General features: G+C 50.7%; 1 protein-coding gene across 8 annotated transcripts in view; it reads right to left on the bottom strand.

The window, feature by feature from the left end:
* Positions 1-15,943, bottom strand: part of RUFY3 (RUN and FYVE domain containing 3) — a 59,180-nt gene extending 43,237 nt beyond the window's left edge. For 2 of the 8 annotated variants that reach the window (XR_013224982.1, XR_013224984.1), the window contains exon 1: positions 15,465-15,943. Coding sequence is in view for 5 of the 8 variants with exons in the window: in XM_077301147.1 (XP_077157262.1) it covers positions 15,465-15,729 (265 nt within the window). In the remaining 3 variants the exon portion in view is untranslated. Of the gene's footprint in view, positions 1-719; positions 1,457-15,464 lie in introns of those variants that run through there. The other 6 variants (XR_013224983.1, XM_077301147.1, XM_077301148.1 and 3 more) reach the window with 6 other exon arrangements.
* Positions 15,944-20,059: the final 4,116 nt, after the last annotated feature.

The raw sequence follows: 20,059 nt of genomic DNA, 5'->3' as shown, positions 1-20,059 counted from the left end.
GCTACCCCCCAAAAGTGGATTTTCACCTGTAATTCATAGCAATCAATGCAGCAGGGAGCCAAGGAGCAAATAAGGAAAGGTACTGAGAACAGGAGAACCTAAATATGTTTTCTATAAAATTCCTATAAACTGCCTTGCTCATCAAGCTAGGCCATTATGAGTTATTGGTCAAAATAAACAGGAAGAGACAGCTAAATATGTTTTCTGATTATCAAGGTATTAAACAATAAGAATGGTACAGCTTCAAGACAATACCTAGCTAAGGAAGTCCTTGAAGCTTCTAGTCTCTTAAATGTCACGTTATATTAAACGGGGGGGGGGGGATCTATTGACAAAACAGATGCTTTTTGAAATCAAAATTTTAATCAAAATACAGACTGAAGCACTATATTAAAAATAATTTTTTTTCATAATATACAACTTTGTCTCAATCTGGTATACCTTTTTCGGGGGGGGGGAAGCATCTTAGGAAAACAAAGATTTCAAAATTGGTTTCTAAGGAATAAAATGCTGGTTCTCAAAAGTTCAGCAGCTGACTTAGAATCTACACGGATCATACGGCATACGCAGCTGTTAAAAATGTGTAAACTGTGCAGCCTCATGCGCAAACCCTTTGAAATGTCAGATATCAATAACATTCTTTCCCAAATCCTTTAAGCTGGAACAACATCAACAAAAGAGGGCCGCAGGCCTTCTTAAGGTAGAGGACACAACCATACCTTCATGGGTAGGTTCGGGGTCGGGTGTAAGCGAGATGTCATCCAGCTCTCGCAAACAGAGCCACTCTCCGTCCATGGACACTCGAAATTTGCAAAGATAGATGGTCTCCATGGCAGCTTGTGTGATCTTGTCGGTGGTGGGGGTTGGCATGTCACTTTGAGGCGTCAGAGCAGACATGATGACTCAGCTGGTACAACAATAAAAGGGGGGAAAAGAACTAAAAAGAAAAGGCTTTCTGATTAAGGAGGGGGGAAATCCTCGCTAGGTCAGGAAAAGATTTGCTCGCACTGCACTGGTTTCCAGAAGACCAGGGCAAGGCAAGGCAAGGGGATAGATGCCCCCTTCTTCCTCTGTAGTCTTCCTCTGTTTTCCTCCACGGGTCTCTTCCCTTTCTTCAGTGTAACTACAAGGTATTCCTCCTGAACGGCCACAGCAAACGTGGCCTCTGCATCAGAAACAAACAAAAAAACAGCTCCTTTTCAAGCTTCCCAGGAGGGTATTTTAAAAGCCCCCCAAAATAAAAATAAAAACAGAAGAAAAAGGCATCCAAAATTGCTGAAAGGTACCAGCTTCTCTCCCTCTCTCCCTCAAAGACGCAGGGTGCCAACAGGATCGGTTATGCGCAGTAAGCAGGGTGTTGACCAAAATGGCTGACTAATGAACTGAACTGAAAATTCAGACTCATGTGACCAGCTTGCTCCGACAGTAGGGCAGGCAATTCCCAGGATGCTTCATAGATGCTGCTGATGCTGATGCAGAAAGAGCAATTAAACCAATCCGGCTCTCACCATCCCTGGTCTCCTTTTCAGACCCTGCTAGTCAATCTGCGATCACAGGCATAGCACAATGCACGCTTTTCATCCCTTGGTCCGCCTCACCGGACAAAAAAGGCTCTGAAAGACGCTTCTGATCAACCTCACGGTGGGAACTGGCCGCTCTCGGCGCACGTAGGATTTCAATGCGCATTAAGCACAACTTGTGGTGTGCAGTAAAAGACGTCAGGGTTCTAAATTTAGCTGTCCTTCATAGCCATTGTGCCAATTTAAGGAACGTCGAAAGGATTAAGGACAGAACAAGAAAGTGATCCTATTGTTACGCACCCAATGCTTTGCCAATAGATGTTTAGCTCAATATTAATGATAATAAACATGGTGCACAAATGGGGTGGTCATCTGAAATAGTCTACTAGAGATCCAGAATGGCTCTGGACAGGATAACATGGGTTAATGATGCATAGTATCTAATGCAGGGGTCCCCAATATGGTGCCAGACGCAAGCCAAAACTTCATCTATCACGGAAGGACAATGCGCAGCTTGTAAACTGTATTTAGGGAAACATGCAAGATAAGGGGAACCAGAATGTGGGCACTAAAAAGAAAGCTCCTGTATGAGAAATGGGCAAACCGACCCTGCCCAGTGACCCAAGGATTTGTGTTATGACTATAGTGTGATGAAGGATGAATTTTACGTGCAAGACCCACATGTAGTGACTGTATAATCAAAAGATATAAAACCTGATGCCATATTATTTTGGGTTGGACCTTTTGGCACTTTGGCTGGGGTTACCTCTTCTCACAATAAAAGCATCCCTCTGCTTAAATTACCTCTGCTTATCTATGGAGGCACAAATCACTATAGTAGCCCAGGTCATGTTTTTCCATCTGTGCCAGGCCAGCCTACTAGTGCTCTACCTGACCCTGGAGCATCTGGCCACAGTGATCCATGCAATGGTCACCTCCAAACTAGACTTCTGTAGCTCACACTACGCGGACCTTCCCTTGTTTTTGACCCGGAAATTACAGTTGGTACAAAATAAGGCTGCTAAGGTTCTCATTAGATCATCTAATATCTAACCTATGCTGAGGCAGCAGCCCTGGTTGCCAGTTCTGTATCGGATCAGGTTCAAGGCTTTGTTACTTACCATCAAGGCCATCCGTGGTCTGGGCCCTGCATATCTGAGAGAACACTGGTCTCCTTATGCCCCTTGCAGGACATTGTACTCTGCAGGTTTGAATCTGCTGGTGATTCCCAGCCCCCAGGGAAGCACGCCTGGCCTCAACCAGAGCTTCTTCAGGCTGGCCCTGACCTGGTGGAATGAGCTCCTGGAAGAGCTGAGTGCCTTGACGGAGCTATCACAGTTCCGCTTGGCCTGCAAGACAAAGCTCTTAGACCAGGAATTCAATTGAGGCCAGGCTAAGGAAAATCTGGGTCCCTCCTTTAGAGGGCCTCTGGATGCCATCCATCTAGGCAGGTGGCCTCTCCGAGGCTGGTGGGCAGTGAGAATTGGGTCTGGATTGGTGGGTTGGGAGGGAATGGTTGGGATTATGATGCAATAGTGTAAATGGTTTTATTCTGTTTTATAGATTTTACTGTAAACCACTTTGAGTCGGCACATCCGGGAGTGGCGGTTAATAAATTTAAGTGTGTGTGTGTGTGTGATATAAATAAATTTCCTTCAAAAGAACAGGCTCCATAGTCAGGCAAGCCAGAAGGAGAACCCAATTCTTTCAACATGAAAAAATATATATATTAAAAAAAATTGGGACAAGAGCAGATTATGTTTCCTTGTCTTGATCAGCCTCCAAGACACCATTATGCCTCTTTTATAGACGAGGGAATTAGTTCAAGATGCTTAGCTTAAGGCCACCCTGCAGACTACTGAATCTAAAACAACCGAATGCATTTTGGGTTCTGCCACCCTGTGACTCTTCTAACACAAGGGCTCCTAACCAAACCCGACAGAATTGAGCCACCTCCACAATGCAGAGCACAATGTATTCTGCCCCAATGGCACTTTCCAAGCACTCTAAACAAAACCAAACTGTCCACCATGTCAAAAGCAGCAGATGCGTCAAGTGGTATTAAAAGACAAGCATGCCCCATACCTACCAACAGACACATAACCAAGAAAGCAAGCAAGCCACCTCTGTACCTGAGGTCAGGTTGAAAAGGGTGACAGGTAGATCTGTCATATACAGGAAGCATTGTAATTGCTCAGCCACCATACTGTTAGTCCCTTCCCCCCAAAAGTTTGAAAAACTGCCTATTTTTATTCAAGGGCAATTTCTTCAGCAGGCATCAGACTGCTTCTTTCCATGATTGGAGAAAGACCGCTTTTCCTCTCCTCCATTTTATTGCTCACAACAACCCTGTGAGGGAGGTTAAGCTGAGAGTGTGTCGTGGTTCGGTCCTTGGTGGCTTGGGAACGGGACCGAACCCCGCCATCAGAGGCGCCCGCGATCACGGAGGTAGGGCATGGTGATCATAGGCAAGCCGGCAGCTGGGCGCCCCACCCGATCGTTGAGGTGGCAATGGCCGCTAAAGAACCTCAATGTCCCCCTCCACCTTTTGACAAGGGCCCGGAGATGGCCCTTTGTTCCAGGAAAATGGGCCATCAGGAACCCCGGAAAACCTCGCATATGTGCATGAGTCATGATTGTATCAGCATGTTCCCTCCGCAAGTACTGGGTGGGGCAATACAGCCTAAGGAGGTGGGTTTTGTATAAAAGGGAGCTTCCACCTGGAGTTCGGTGGAAGCTCTTACTCCATACCAGCGGACTCCACGTTGCTGAAATAAAGCTTGTTCCTGTTGTATCGTTCACCAGGCCTGGCGTGACGTTTTCTTCAAAGGGGCACCCTGTTTTTTCAGTTAGCAAGCGGGTTCCCGACATCGTAAGAGCTTCCCACCGAACTCCAGGGTCGGCATCGCATCCGAGCGCTTATCGGGACGGATCCAGAGATGGCGTTTTCAAGCAACGGGGCGGTCTCGACCCCCACAAACCCCGGGAACATGAGTTTAATGTCCCCGGGAGATTTCCTCCGAAAATCGGGGGGCCAGGAGCAGCTGTCCGGGACCCCGAGACCCTCGGCAGCGGCGGCCAAGGGAAGGCGCCGGGCCATGGGTTTCCCAAGCACGGCGGGGAGCGCGCCGAGGTCTGGGGGGTTGGCCCCAACCTGGGACACCCAGCTGAGGCAGGCGCTTCGCCCGGTAGGACCTGAGGAATCCCTAGAGGACCTGCGGCGGGCCATGGCGGACTTGGCCAGGCGCTTGCAGGCAGCTGAAGCCCGTGAGCAAGCTCGGGCCGGGCCCGGGGGGACTGGTAATACAACAGCGGAGGGGATCGCGTCGAGTGAGGACGTCTCCAGCGACGAGGACGAGCCCGGTACTGGTGAGCGGGCCCCGGACCCCGACCCGGAGCAGTTTTCAGTCCCGAGTAGGCGAGACGGCCAGCGGAGAGGCGAGATAGCAGAGGATCTCGGGGGAGCGGGTGAGCCGACGGGGCGGCGAGAGCCGGACCAACGCAGGAGCGACGTGCAAGGCAGGGAGCGGCACGGCGTCGTTGGGCAAGTTGGTAGCCGGTGGAGCGGAGCAGGACGAGACGGCGGACGCCGAGAATCCCGGATCCGGAGGGGGTCGGACTACTCTCCAAAACGTTCCCCCCCAGAGCTTAAGGCGCGTTTCGACGGGACGCCGGACGACCTCCCGCAGTTCCTCCTCCACGCGCTGACGCATGCCCGGAGGTATGGAGACCGGTATGAGGACTCCGAGGACTTGGTCTGGGGGGTGGCCTCATGTCTCCAGGGCAAGGCGGGTCAGTGGTACCTAGGGTTGGCCGAGCGCGGCGACCCGGCAACTCGGGACCTGCAGGACTTCGTGGTCGCGCTCCGCCGACGATTCCAGGACCCCCAGGCTGAGGACAAGGCAAAGAGTCGGATCAAGGGACTTCGACAGGGTACTAGGGGGGTTATGGACTATATAGACATTTTCCGGAGGGAAGCAGGCAAGGTGTTCTCCTGGAACGAGGAGACCCAAATCGAGTACTTCCGGGAGGGCCTTAACCCGAAGCTCAGGGAATGGGCCGTGATCAAGGGGACGGAAGAAGATCTGTCTACACTGGAGGGGTGGTGTTTTGTGGTCGCCAAGCTGGAAGCCAGCCTGGGTTGGGCCGCCGCACCCCCCCGGGAGGCCAAAGGCGGGTCAGCCGAGGCGCCGAGACCGGGCCCCGACAACTCTCGCCCCAAACGACCCCCGAACCCCGAGCGGGAAAGGAGACGCCGGGAAGGTCTGTGCCTGAAATGCGGGGGGTCAGGACATTTCGCAGCAGCGTGCCAACGGCAAGGGGGGGAGGACCGCGGGCTCTCCCAGGGGGGAGGTGCGACACGCCCCCAGCAGGCACGCCGGGCGGAGGACCTCTGCAACGAACCGGGAAGCGCCCAGGCGACGGGAAACGGCCAGGACCTGCTGTAGACGGCGCCGGGCAGCAGGTCCCGCGGTGCGAGGGAAAACCCCTGCAGCATGAGGCGCGACCTCCAAACGTGGTAATTTTAGAGCTCCGGAACCCGGAGAACGGACTAAGTTGGGTGGGGGAGGCTCTTTTGGACTCTGGATGTGACCACAGCATGGTCCACCCCCAGATAGCCCGGGCTTTGGGGCTACCGAAGCGCATTCGGAAGGTTCCCCTGGTTTTCGTCCAGATGGACGGCAGCCCGATTCAGGGGGGACCTTTCGGGGAGGAGGTGGGTCCTATCGCCATCCACATAGGGGACCACCAAGAGCTGCGGTGGCTGATCCAGGTCCCCGTAGCGGGATATCGGGCGGTGTTGGGCCTGGATTGGCTGAAGGAACACAACCCCGTGGTGGACTGGCGGGCGGGGACCCTGAAGTTCGACTTGACGGTGGGTGCACGGCATCGGGTCCCCCACGAGAATTCCAGCCACAAGAGGACGGCGGCGCGTCCCAGGGGAGCGGCGGCGGCGCAGCAGGAGAAACCAGAGCCCGAGGTCCCGCCAGAGTACCGAGACCTCGCAGCCGTTTTCAGCGAGCGGGAAGCGGACGAGCTACCCCCACACCGCCGCACGGACTGCGCTATCAACATCCCAGAGGGGGCGGTACTACCCAAAGGGCGCATCTACAAGATGAGTGAGGATGAGCTCAAGGACCTCCGGGAGTTTTTGGATAAAAATCTGGCCCGAGGTTTCATCCGGCCCGCTTCCAGTCCCATGGGAGCTCCAGTCTTGTTCGTCCGGAAAAAGGATGGGTCCCGACGGCTGTGCCAGGACTACCGGGGCCTCAACGCCATCGCAGCGGGGAACGCTTACCCCCTCCCGCTGATCCCGGATTTGCTGGCCCGGCTGGGCAAAGGGACTCTGTTCACTAAGCTGGACCTAAGGGAGGCGTACTACCGGGTACGCATCCGGGAGGGGGATGAGTGGAAAACAGCGTTTAACTGTCAATTGGGACAATTCGAATTTAAAGTGATGCTGTTCGGCTTAAGCGGGGCACCTGGGGTTTTCATGAGTCTAATTAATGAGGTGTTGCAGGACCTTCTGTTTCAGGGGGTGGTGGTTTATTTGGATGACGTCCTGATCTACAGCCAAGATCCCCAAGAGCACGTGACCCTGGTGAGGGAGGTGTTAAAGCGCCTGCTGGCAAACCACCTATACGTGAAGCTGGCTAAGTGCGAATTCCACCGTCCCTCCCTGGACTATTTGGGCTACCGCATCTCAGCCCAGGGCATAGCTATGGACCCCGAGAAGGTGCAGGCGGTGCTGGCCTGGGAAAGGCCCCGCACCCGGAAACAGCTACAAAGCTTCCTGGGGTTTGCTAACTTTTTTAGAGGCTTCATCCCCAGATACTCCTCCGTAGTGGCTCCCCTCACGGACTTGCTAGGTACCAAGGGGAGAGGTCCTCGCGCCACGCGGCCCAGCGCAGCGCTCGGCTGGAATGAGAAATTGGAGGCAGCGTTCCTGGCCCTCAAGCAAGCTTTCGCGTCTGAGCCCACGCTACTGCACGTCGACCCAACCCAGCCGATGGTGGTACAAGTCGACGCCAGCGACGCAGCAGCCGGGGCGGTTCTCCTGCAGCGAGACAAGGCGGGACAGCTGAGGCCGGCGGCCTACCTCTCACGAAAATTCGCCGAAACGGAGCGGAACTGGTCTACCTGGGAGAAGGAGGCGTTTGCGATTAAGTTCGCCCTCACCGAATGGCGGCATTGGCTGGAGGAAACAGAGGAGCCGTTCGAGGTCTGGACAGATCACAAGAATCTGGAGGCGCTCCGGCAACCGCGATCCCTGAACGCCAAGCAGATGAGGTGGGCGGAGTTCTTTTCGCGGTACAATTTCAAGCTTGGTCACATCCCCGGCAAAGAGAATTTCCTCGCGGACGCCCTCTCCCGTCTGCCGCATTATGGGGAGGGGTACGCTCCCTGCACCAGGTCCGTGTTTGGTGAGGAGCAGCTGGGACGGGGGGTCGTCACTAGGCGTCGGGCCAGGGAGGAATGGGAGCCCGACCCGGCGACCGCCCCGCTCCGAGACCGCCTAGTGGCAGCCTACGGGACAGACGAGGAGCTGGCTGAGCTCCGGGACTCTTTGATTTTGGACTCCGGTCTCTGGCGGAGGGGGGAGGCTGTCTACGTCCCGGAAGGGCTACGACGGGAAGCCCTCAGCCTCTGCCACGATGCTAAGACCGCCGGGCACTTCGGTTTCGTAAAATCCTGGAAGTTGGCCCGGCGGCGGTTTTGGTGGCCCAGTCTGCGGCGGGACACAAAAGCTTACGTCAGTGGTTGTCCTGTCTGCCTGACCTGCAAGCCGGGGGTTGGCAAGCCGAAAGGTCTGCTGCACCCGCTCGAGGTCCCGACCCGGCCGTGGTCAGTGATCTCCATGGACTTTATAACAGACTTGCCTCCCAGCAAGGGGAAAACGGTGATCTGGGTGGTGGTAGATCTATTTTCCAAACAGGCCCATTTCATTCCTTGCGCCAGTGTCCCCAGTGCTTCACAGTTGGCTCGGATGTTCCTGGATCACGTGTTCCGACTGCACGGGCTGCCGGACAAGGTGATTTCCGATCGGGGCTCACAATTCGTGTCCCGGTTTTGGCAAGCTTTCCTGCGCCTGTTAGACATCGAGCAAGGGCTGAGCTCCGCTTACCACCCCCAGACGGACGGGCAGACCGAGCGGGTTAATCAAGTACTGGAGCAGTACTTGCGGTGTTTCGGTTCCTATCATCAAGACACCTGGGTGCCCCTGCTCCCCCTGGCCGAGTTCGCGTACAACAACGCAGACCACAGCAGCACGGAGATGTCGCCTTTTGCCGTCGTCTACGGGACAGACCTGAGACACTTCCCGGAGCTTGGAGAGGTCCCCGCCCGGGAATCGGCCGACCTTCGCGAGTGGGGGAAGCGTGCCGGGAGCTGCTGGAAGTCGCTGCAGGAGCAGCTCCACAAAGTCAAGGCAGCGCAGAAAGAGGACGCCGACCGGAAGAGACGACCAGCTGAGGAGATCCGACCGGGGGATCGAGTTTACCTTTCCACCCGGAACCTACGGTTGAATTTGCCCAGCAAGAAGCTAGGCCCTCGGTTTTTGGGGCCTTTCGAGGTCTTGGCCCCAATCAACGAAGTTTCGGTCAAGCTCAAGCTCCCCAAGAACCTCCGGCACATCCATCCCGTCTTTCACGTGAGCCTTCTAAAAAAAACTCCGGACGGTGACGTTTGGCACCCCGTGTTTTCCCCGCCAGCGCCCGAGGTCCTGCCGGGGGGGGAGCACCACGAGGTGGCGGATATCCTGGACTCTAGACTCCACAGGGGGAAGTTGCAGTACCTCGTGGAATGGAAGGACTTCGCTTTGGGGGACCGGGAATGGGTCTGGGCAGCGGACGTCCTTGCGCCCCGACTCACTGAACGTTTCCACAAGCGGTATCCTGGCCGTCCCGGGGGGTTGGAGAATGGACCTTTGGGGGGGCAGAATGTCGTGGTTCGGTCCTTGGTGGCTTGGGAACGGGACCGAACCCCGCCATCAGAGGCGCCCGCGATCACGGAGGTAGGGCATGGTGATCATAGGCAAGCCGGCAGCTGGGCGCCCCACCCGATCGTTGAGGTGGCAATGGCCGCTAAAGAACCTCAATGTCCCCCTCCACCTTTTGACAAGGGCCCGGAGATGGCCCTTTGTTCCAGGAAAATGGGCCATCAGGAACCCCGGAAAACCTCGCATATGTGCATGAGTCATGATTGTATCAGCATGTTCCCTCCGCAAGTACTGGGTGGGGCAATACAGCCTAAGGAGGTGGGTTTTGTATAAAAGGGAGCTTCCACCTGGAGTTCGGTGGAAGCTCTTACTCCATACCAGCGGACTCCACGTTGCTGAAATAAAGCTTGTTCCTGTTGTATCGTTCACCAGGCCTGGCGTGACGTTTTCTTCAAAGGGGCACCCTGTTTTTTCAGTTAGCAAGCGGGTTCCCGACAGAGTGTTTGACTGGCACAGCAAGTTTCCATGCCAGGGTGTGAATTCAAATCTAGGTCTCTCTAATCCTAGCCCAACAGGTTAACACCTATACACCACAATGGCTCTCAATAAGAATTTCTGCCAACAAGCCTTAAAATTCAGTTCACTAGCCAAGAATGGCAAATGTCAAGACAACATGAATCAGACCCCTGGTCCATCAAAGTGAATACTATCTACTCAGACTGGCTCCTCGGAGTCTCATCCTTTTAGCTGGAGATGCCAGGGATTGAATTTGGGACCTTCTGCATGCCAAGCAGATGTTCTGCCACTGAGCCACAGCCCTTCTCCATGGCTCTCCAGGGTCTCTGGCTGACATCCTTCACCTTAGCTCCTGCCTAGTCCTCCCGCTGGAGATGTTGGGGATTGAACCTGGGACTTTCTGCATACCAAGCAGATGCTGTACCACTGAGCCACAGCCCTTCCCCTATCACTTGGGGATACAAAAAGGACCCCTACAGTCACCTCTACAGTCCAATGCACAGACTGATATCCATGCAGGAGTGGAACTGAGAGGTTTTATCTGCAAATAACAGAACAGAAACATCATGGCTAATAAGAAATCGATTCCAAATAATATACTATTCCTGGACTATTATCAGACTAAAGGTTCTGGAAATTACCTTCAAAGCCATTCACGGTCAGGGCCCAGTGTACCTGAGGGACCGCCTCCCTGCCTATGCCCCCAAAAGAGCTCTGCACTCCTCCGCCACCAACCGGCTAATGGTCCCTGGCCCTAAAGAAGTCCGCCTGGTCTCGACCAGGGCCAGAGCATTCTCTGTCCTGGCCCCCACCTGGTGGAATGAGCTCCCAGAAGAGATCAGGGCCCTGACGGAGCTTAAACAGTTCCGCAGGACCTGCAAAAAGGAGTTCTTCCGCCAGGCATTTGGTTAAGACCAGGCACAACTGACAACGAACAAAGGGCCCCCGCTTTCCCCCCTTCCTCCCAGAACTCCACCAGAGCACTCTGGACCTGTTGTGCCACTGCACTGTTGCATTGTTGTACTGTTATATTATATTGTTATACTGTTACAACCACTGTTATTAATATTATTGTATGATTATTAACTAAGATTGTTTCATGTATGGTTCATAAGTTCAATGTAAACCGCCCTGAGCCTCCGGGGAGGGCGGTATATAAATATAATAAATAAATAAATAAAATTAGCCAATTCCATGATATGAAGTTACTACCTCACCCCTTCCTATTAGGGAAGAGCTACCAGTTACTTGTTCTGGTAACCTTCTAGCTGCAAGTAACCTCTCTGACTCTTCCTCTCTTTAACAGAGATATTTAACTGACTCACAGAGTTAAGGTACAAATTAGCATAATACTTCATTAACCCTGCTAAAATCTGTAGACAAGGAGGCGCTCACACCACTGGGCAAGTTGAACTGGTATTCCAGAACTGCAACTCAGTCCTTGCAATGCATCATTTCGGCACACAGATCCCAGTGCTAACCAAGCCTTCAATTCTCTCAATCCACTCTCCTAAACATTGTCTATAATAATTATCCCCCCCCCCCTTTGTTCTGTAAGTTTCTGAGTTTTTGTCCTGTTATCACTGTCCTGGGGTGGACAGGAGAAGTACAGTCAGGAAGCTAAAACTAAGATAATATTTGTATTTTTAAAATTTATTTATAAATATTATACACATAATACATAAAGTCCAGCGGTTTTTAGAAGATCAGAATGAAGTAATATATACCAATTTGGTCAACTAAATTACTAAGCTGAGTTTCGAAGCAAAATATAAATATTATCTTTGTTTAAGACCAGACAAATAAATATCGCAGTTCCAGATGGCTTAAGGCAGGGGTAGTCAAACCGCAGCCCTCCAGATGTCCACGGACTACAATTCTCACAAGCCCCTGCCAGCATTCGCTGGCAGGGACTCGTGGGAATTGTAGTCCGTGGACATCTGGAGGGCCGCAGTTTGACTACCCCTGGCTTAAGGTGTGTATACAAATAAGCTCCATGTGTGAAATACACATTTTTATAATACCAATAACCTTATATGTATATATGATTCTCTACTTTTGTCTAAAAAAGCTTTACATGTTGGCATTATTTTTCTGTTTCTAATACTTAGTTAATGCCACTTGAGGCTGTTATGTAGAGAAAATGTTCAAAATGTATGTGGGATAGACTCCATAAATCAATACAAATAATTCAGTGGACCTAATGACATTGTAATCCATCTCATTGCCAGCAGAGTTATCACCACTTTCCAAATTTTTGCATTTATTTTAAACATTTTAAAGCTACCTTTCCACCCTATTCAGGATCTCTGAAGTAAACAATACAAACATTAAAGCGAGATTAAAAACCTATGAAGCAAAACACATAAGCACATAGAAAGGATGAAGAATTGGCACAGGTCTATCAGACAAACAGGTAAGCCTTAATTCGCTGGCAGAAGGCAATAATAGAAAAGACAGACAAATCTCTTTGGGTAAAGAATCCCATAATTTTGGTGCTACAACCAAGGTAGCTCTTTTTCAAAATGCCACCCAGCTAGCCTCACATGGGCCCATTATGCACGGGGGGGAATAGCGCGCATTTGGGGTGCAATGGCGGCGATTAAAATAACTGATAATGCACGGCTCCGGCTGCAACCGGCCGCATATTCGGTGCACGCCGCCGAAAAAGCCGCGTTAGTGAAACGCAAAAGAAAGCGCAGCTTTGACCGGGGCGCAACCAGAAGCGGCGCCGGGGTCGCCGCGTGCATAATCGGTTACTCTGGGTTTTGCCGCCGTTGCGTCCCGTCCTGTGCATAAGCGGTTTGCTTCGCTTCTTCCCTCTCCGCGTTTTCCATGTGACCCAAAATACAGAGCGAAACTACATCCAACCGAACACAACTGTGCTTACAACATACCTGATACTTTAAAAAGACTATTATTTATTCACTTATTACCAACTTTCTCAGGGAGACTGAAAGTGCATTGATTGCACAGCACAAATCGATTCAGTCAGTCTGAAATGACATCTAAAGCAACGGACTTGGATTACAACTCCCCGGACTTTTCTAAAACAATGAGCTCCTTGAAAGGAATGAAGAAAATAGTTTTCTGACACCAACAATTAAATCCTAGAGGAAGGGGGAGTATCACCAGTGAGAGGGAAGGCATCCTGTGTTAATAATAATGGAGCAATTGGTCTGTTGCAGCCTTGTGGCCCTGAAAAGTAACCAACTTTTATTTCAACAAACACTTTTGTGGGCAAAAGCCCACTTGGACAGATGCAATGAATGGAAAGGGTGGGGCATGTGGGGGGAAAGGAAGAATGAAAGAACAAAGCTATATTAAAGGAGAAGGAAACGAACATAAAAAAAAATGACAACTCCGTATCTCTGGCTCTTTACTTAGGAGTAAGTGTCATTGAGGAACGTCCAACTAAACGTACACAAGATTGGGGCTTTCATGACATTCCTGTCCTAAGACTTGTTTTTAGCTTGTACTGAAGCAATCTTTTATGCCAACAAATGCTCTTATGGGCAAAAGCCCATTTTGACTGATGCACTGAATAGAAAAGGCGTGTGTGGTGGGGATTAAAGAAAACAATTATTAAAGGAAACAAAAGATTTTAAAAAGTACAGATGACAGCTGCAAACTTATGCCCTTTGACTTGGCAGCAAATTCCAAGGAGGAACTTCAAAACGTTCTGAATGTGTTTATAGCATGTATCAAACCAGTCTTTCATCCCAGCAAACACTTTACGAGCCAAAGCCCATTATGACAGATGCAATGAGCAGAAAAGTCAAGGGGAAGTGAAAGAAGAAAGTTATACTAAGGGCAAAAGAAGCAAAGCAAAAGAACCGATGATAGCAATAACCTTTTTAAAAAGTCTGAATCCAGTGGCATCTTTAAGACCAACAAAGTTTCAGTCAGGGAATATGCTTTTGTGTTGTGTGCACACACACTATATAAACACTTATATCCAGAATTCAACTTCAATGGTCTTAAAGGTGGAAAGAAACAGGGGCCGCACCAAGGCAAAATAAAGAGACAGAAACAAATTGTGCAAAACGAAACAAAAAAATCTTTAATGGATGAATATCCCCACACGTTTTGCATTCTGCTCCAGGGGAAGTTTTTAGATTCATTTTCTTTTCCTTGGTTCTTGTTTCTTTCTCTTGGTCTTAAAGGTGCCACCAGACTCCAACTGTGATTGATTGGGGTAGCCAAACTGCGGCCCTCCAAATAATTCCCATGGGAATTGTAGTCCATGGAGGGGCTCATGGTGGTTGTAGTCCGTGGGCCTCTGGAGAGCCGCAGCTTGGTCACTCTTGCCTGGCCGGGGTAGCCAGACATCTGGAGGGCTGCAGTTTCACTACCCCTGCTTCAGACCAACAGGACTACAAACAGAAGCAAGTCCTGTTAAGGAAGCTCCAAATAAACATGCAGAGGATTCGGGGGACGGGGAGGGGGCATGAATGTAGGATTCCGCAAGTTTTGTCAATGAGGCCATAACTGTGCAAACTAAGGAGAGCCACACTGCAAGGAGCTTGTGCGCTCACACAAGGATGGAGGGTAGGGTTGCCAGATCCAGGTTGGGAAAATCCTGGAAGTTTTGGAATGGATCCTGGAGAAAACAGGGAGTTCAGTGGGGTCCCATGCCACAGAGTCTTCCCTCTAAGCATCCCTTTTCTCCTTTAGTCTGGAGAGGAGGCTGTAATTCAGGAGGATCCCCAGATCCCACCTGGAGGCTGGCATCCCTATCTTCAGGAGGTTCGCAATTCTAAACAGACTGACTTCAATGCAGGATCGCCAAGTCCCCTTTGGCTACCAATGGGGTTTATTTGTTTTTTTGTTTGCTCGCCATATCCAGGTTGGGAAACTCCTAGAAATTTCGAACTGGAACCTGGAGAAAACAGGGACCCTCAGTAGGGTCCAAAGCCACAGAATCCTCCCTCCCAAGCATCCTTTTTCTCCAGGAGAACTGGGCTCTGCAGTCCGGAGAGGAGCTTTCCCTCCAGGGGATCCCCAGGTCCCCCCTGGAGGCTGCCATCTCTACTTTCCCGAGTTTTGCAATTCGAAGCAGACTAAACTTCAATAGAGGGCTGCCAGGTCCCCCTTGAGGGGATGGGGGGGTGGGCAGGGTTCCCAGATCCGGGCAGGCAGAGGACAGAGACCCCAAAGAAGTGCCCTGCTATCAAGTCCCCCCACAAGCATCCCTTTCCAACAGGGGAACTGACTTTGGCAACCTGGATTGGACCCAGCCCTAGTCTGCACACAAGAGAGAAGGCACTTTAGAAGTCGATTTTTCCTGTTCCGCACAGGAACATCCAGCCGCGAAAGCGCATTGAAAGCGCATTATCTATTGTGTGCAGACTAGGCCCTCCAATACCGGGGGAAGAGGGAGGGGGGGATCTCCAGGTGCGGCCTGGAGGCTGGCACCCCTCCTCCCACAGCCTCCCTCCAAGGCCATGGGGTGGGGTGGGGTGGGGTGGACAGGGTGGGGGTCTCACCGACGCTGCCTGCCCGGCACTGCCCCGGCTCGGGCCCGACGTAACTGAGCAGGACGGGCAGCGGGACGCCGCAGGGGCCCGGCGGGGCGGCTCTCCAGGCGCTCTGCGGAGGCCAGGCGGGCGCGGCGGTGGCGGCGGCGCCTCCCCGGCCCGGGTAGAGGAGGAAGAACGGGGGCGAGTCGGGGGCCGCCACCTCCTCCTCCTCCTCAGCCGCCGCGTCGTCCTCCTCCTCCTCGGCGTCGGGCGGGCTGGCGCTCCGCTCCATGCTCCTTCCTCCTTCCTCCGCCTCCCTCAGGGCGGCCGCGCAACTTTTCCTCACAGGGCGGCGGCGGCGGCGTCTTCCTCCTCACAGGGCGGCCCCCGCCGCCTCAGCCCGGCCCGGCCCGGCCCCTCACGCAGCTCCGCCCCGCTCGGCCTCGGAGGAGGGGTGCCAGCCTCCAGGCGGGGCCTGGGGATCCCCCGGGAGACGCCGCCCTCCTCCTGGCCGCTCGGGGGCGGGGCGGGTTGCCAGCTCCAGGCGGGGCACTTCCTCTGGAATTGGATTCATGTTTGGCGTGAGGGAATCAATTTTGGCCGCCTGAAGTGAACTGCGGCGCTCCAGAGGGCCGGGGACTGCAATGACCAAGAGCCTCTGCCAGCATGGTGCTGGCAGGGGCTCATGGTGGTTGTAGTCCGTGGGCCTCTGGAGAGCCGCAGTTTGGTCACTCTTGCCTGGCCGGGGTAGCCAGACTGAGGCTCTCCAGAGGTCCGTGGACTACAAGTCCTATGAGCCCCTGCCAGCATCGCGCTTGTAGGGGCTCATGGGAACTGTAGTGCATGGAAATCTCTGGCAGGGCCACAGTTTGGCCATGGCCACTTCTGCCTATGTTGTTGTTAGTCTAACCCAGGGGTAGTCAAACTGCGGCCCTCCAGGTGTCCATGGACTACAATTCCCAGGAGCCCCTGCCAGCGAACGCTGGCAGGGGCTCCTGGGAATTGTAGTCCATGGACATCTGGAGGGCCACAGTTTGACTACCCCTGGTCTAACCCATCGCGGCCCTATGGACAATGATCCTCCAGGCCTTCCTGTCCGCTGCCATTCCCCGGAGTCCATATAGGTCGCTGTGAAATAATATTCAGTACCAAAACCATAGATTCCGTTGCATAGCCGTGTTGGTCTGAAGCAGCAGGACGAAACTGGAGACCGATGGCACCTTTTAAGGCCAAGAAAGTTTTATTCGAGGTCAACAAAATCAGAGTCCAGTAGCACCTTTCAGACCAACAAAGGTGTATTCAAGGCGTGAGCTTCTAGGTGTGAGTTTTCGTGTGCATGTGCGCTTCCTCAGACAAGTGGTACCTTTAAGGCCACTTGGTTGTTCTTGGAGATACCATAGGACTCTGATTTTGTTCCAGTACCACAAAAGTGACAGATAAAATATAAAATGCTACATCATCTATAAGGCGGAATAGGTTGCCAGTTGACATCTCAGCTGAGATGGTTCTGCAGGACCTGCAAAACAGGATGCTTACACCAGGCTTATGGGTTGAGGTCACAGCTGTCTGAAAACTATATGGGCCTCCCTCCTTCTCCTTGGCTACCTCCCCCCCCCCCCATTTTAGACCATCCCCAGTCCGCTTAGCCCAGCGGGAGGGTATTTAAGGAAGTCGAGGAAAGGTACTGCTTTTAACTGTGTTAGCTATTCTAGCAAAGAATTAACATAAAGCATAATATGGCTTAATTTGGATAATATGAGTTTACTAATTTGCCACAATTTACTTTTGCCTTATATCTGTACACTCCTTGTTCCCTTAAGTCTGAGGAAGAGTGCCTGCACTCAAAAGCTCACACCTTGAAGAAATCTTTGTTGGTCTTAAAGGTGCTATTGGACTCGGGTTTTGTTGTGCTTTTAACTGTGTTTTTATTGTTGTAAACTGTCCTGAGCCTGCTTATGAGGAGTGGTATATAACTTAAATAAATAAATCTTCTGCTCTCAAGTGCCAGGTGAAATAAGGTGAAAGGAAATCAGTGGATTTTGAAGTACCTGCAGCCATCATTGCTGAAGGCAGCTTCAAATTTCATGGATTTCGTTGTGGTCGAGATAGAGGCAAATTTCTAGTTTCAGAGGGCAGCAGTGTCAGTTTGCAGTTGAAGGCCTGGGTTCAAGTCCAGTAGCTCCTTACAGACCAGTAAGGTTTTCAGATACAACCAACAAAAGGCTCCAGAAATCTTGTTGGTCTCACTCTCTACAATCGAAGGAGACTCCAATCTAGCTCCCTTGGCTACTGTTTAAGGACAGCTGTGTTTGTCTGCCGTTGATTCCAGTCGGGTAGCACCTTGTAGTCTAACAAGATTTTCAGATACCATCTGACAACATGGAGCTTTGATTCGTGAAATCTCACAACCTGAAAATCTTGTTGGTCTCCGAGATGCTTCTGGACTCGAATCCAGTTCCCTTGACTACATTTACCCTTGATTCCATGGGAAAGCACTAGGCTCATTGCATCAGATTTGTGATAATCATCAGGGCAAGTGCTTAGTACCGCCCTTGTATATGAAGAGACCCAATCCACCAGGGCTTTTCATAAGTTCTTCTGAACAAATCTACAGCGGCTGTGCACGACATGTACTTGACATGTTTTCCTATTATATGCACTAGGGTTACCTGTCTCCTAGTAAGACCTGGAAATCTCCCAGAATTACACCTGATTTCTTGGGTGTCAGAGTTGGGTGTTAAATTTGTAGTGTTTTAATTTACGGATGGGGTGTGTGTTCCTTTCCCCTCATTTTTATTTTACTTATATTTATCTGTTTTTTTATTACTGTTCTGGTCTAAGACTATTTAAATAAACTAAAAACATTAAACAGTAAAGAAATCTTTTTTTCCCCCATTCTCCTTAAAAGAGGAAATGCTTCCAACTTGATCAGGATTGGCTGCAAGGCTTTTCCATATGGGTTAGTTGCCAGTGCGGGAAGTATTTCTTTGTTGCACCACTCCCCCACCTTACCTCCCTTTTTGAATTAGAGTAGCTTGTGCTCTAGCAGCGGGCAGAATTACTCTCTTCCACCTAGATGAGACAACTTTGAGAAAGAAACGCTACTGGAAGAATCCTTGCTGAGATGCAAGTCTATTAACTGCAATACCCAACAACTGTTTTTAACCTGTTCAATTTTGACTCAATTTAGACCACTTTTTTGCCCCAAAGAGGGCTGCTGCCCCTGCAAGGCAGAACAGGAACTGATGGACACAGTGCATTTGCATAGAGCTGTTGACTGGGGAAGGCACTGGCAAACCACCCTGTATTGAGTCTGCCATGAAAACGCTAGAGGGCGTCACCCCAAGGGTCAGACATGACTCGGTGCTTGCACAGGGGATACCTTTACCTTTAGAGCTGTTGACATGAATGCTTCATCAAGGAAGGAAACACATGGCCAATCTAACACCAGTAGCGATAAAGCAGAAGTGTGTAGGAAAAGTACATCTTGGAAGGGTTCCTGAAAAATATATTTATTTTCACCATTTTGGACTGAACTAGCCATGCTGCTGGTCCTGACTGTGCCATGAGGACTACCAAAAAACAATTATGGGGACAACACAGCCTCTTTATGACTGGGAAGTATTAGGAAGACTTTGACAACATGCTCTTCTCTCACTGAAATCCCTCATCTCCACTCAGAAGTGCTTTATACATTCATGGATAAGAGGATGGACACCCTATGAATCAGTAACTGTTTAGGGCCAGGATTACGTGGACAGCAGTAATCACTGAGAATGAAGGTGGGGTCTCCAAAGCTCTATAATGAGACTCATGCAACTATTTATTTGTACACGTAGCACCTGTTAAACTAACTCCCAAATCGTCTTGAATTTGGATGAAGGGAGGAACTGCCAAGTTCATTAACAACATTAAATTACCGAGGATGTCAAAAGTTAATCCAAGAATGATATCTCCCACATGATATCTTGATTGGACATTAGCACAACAGCTGAGATTCAGTGTTCATGCAAAGTGATATATTGGTACACAAAATAAATACATAAAACCCCCTGGGATTCACACATCAAACTGCCTACATCAAACTGCCCTGAGGAAAGATTTGGGACATATAGTAAAATATAAATGATGAAAACAGAAGTTTGCTGACCTCTATAAACAAAAAAGTTCATTTGTAGAGCTTCAGAATTACACTAAAAGCAAGTAAAAGGATGATGATGATGTGCCATAAAGCAAAAACCAGGCATCAGTTAGGTTGCAAAAATATTAGGTGTTTGCTACAATTTTTATCCAGTTGCGTGCTAAAATTCTTATACTAAAAAGGAATTTTCTTAAGCTGACACTACAGGTTTGAGATTTAAAGCATACTTTCATGAACCAAGCTTCACTAAATTTAACTGAATTTTAAGCATTTCAATATGTATTGATTCCTTAAAGAATTGCTCCCTACTTATTGCTTCAAAGTTGTTTGATCAAACAAAGATTATTTACCCAACTACATCCCCTTTTTAGTTCCCAGGTCTTACTCTCAATGAGGGATTAGACAAATGAATGAGAAATATGACCTAAACTAAATGTGGAGAAACTTGGGGTTAGGTACACCAAAATGAGAGAGAAGATAA

This window comes from Paroedura picta, chromosome 10 (assembly GCF_049243985.1).
Source record: "Paroedura picta isolate Pp20150507F chromosome 10, Ppicta_v3.0, whole genome shotgun sequence".
NCBI classification, from domain to species: Eukaryota; Metazoa; Chordata; class Lepidosauria; order Squamata; family Gekkonidae; genus Paroedura; species Paroedura picta.
The sequence above is the reverse complement of the archived record's forward strand: the minus strand, read 5'-3'. Positions and strand labels throughout refer to the sequence as shown.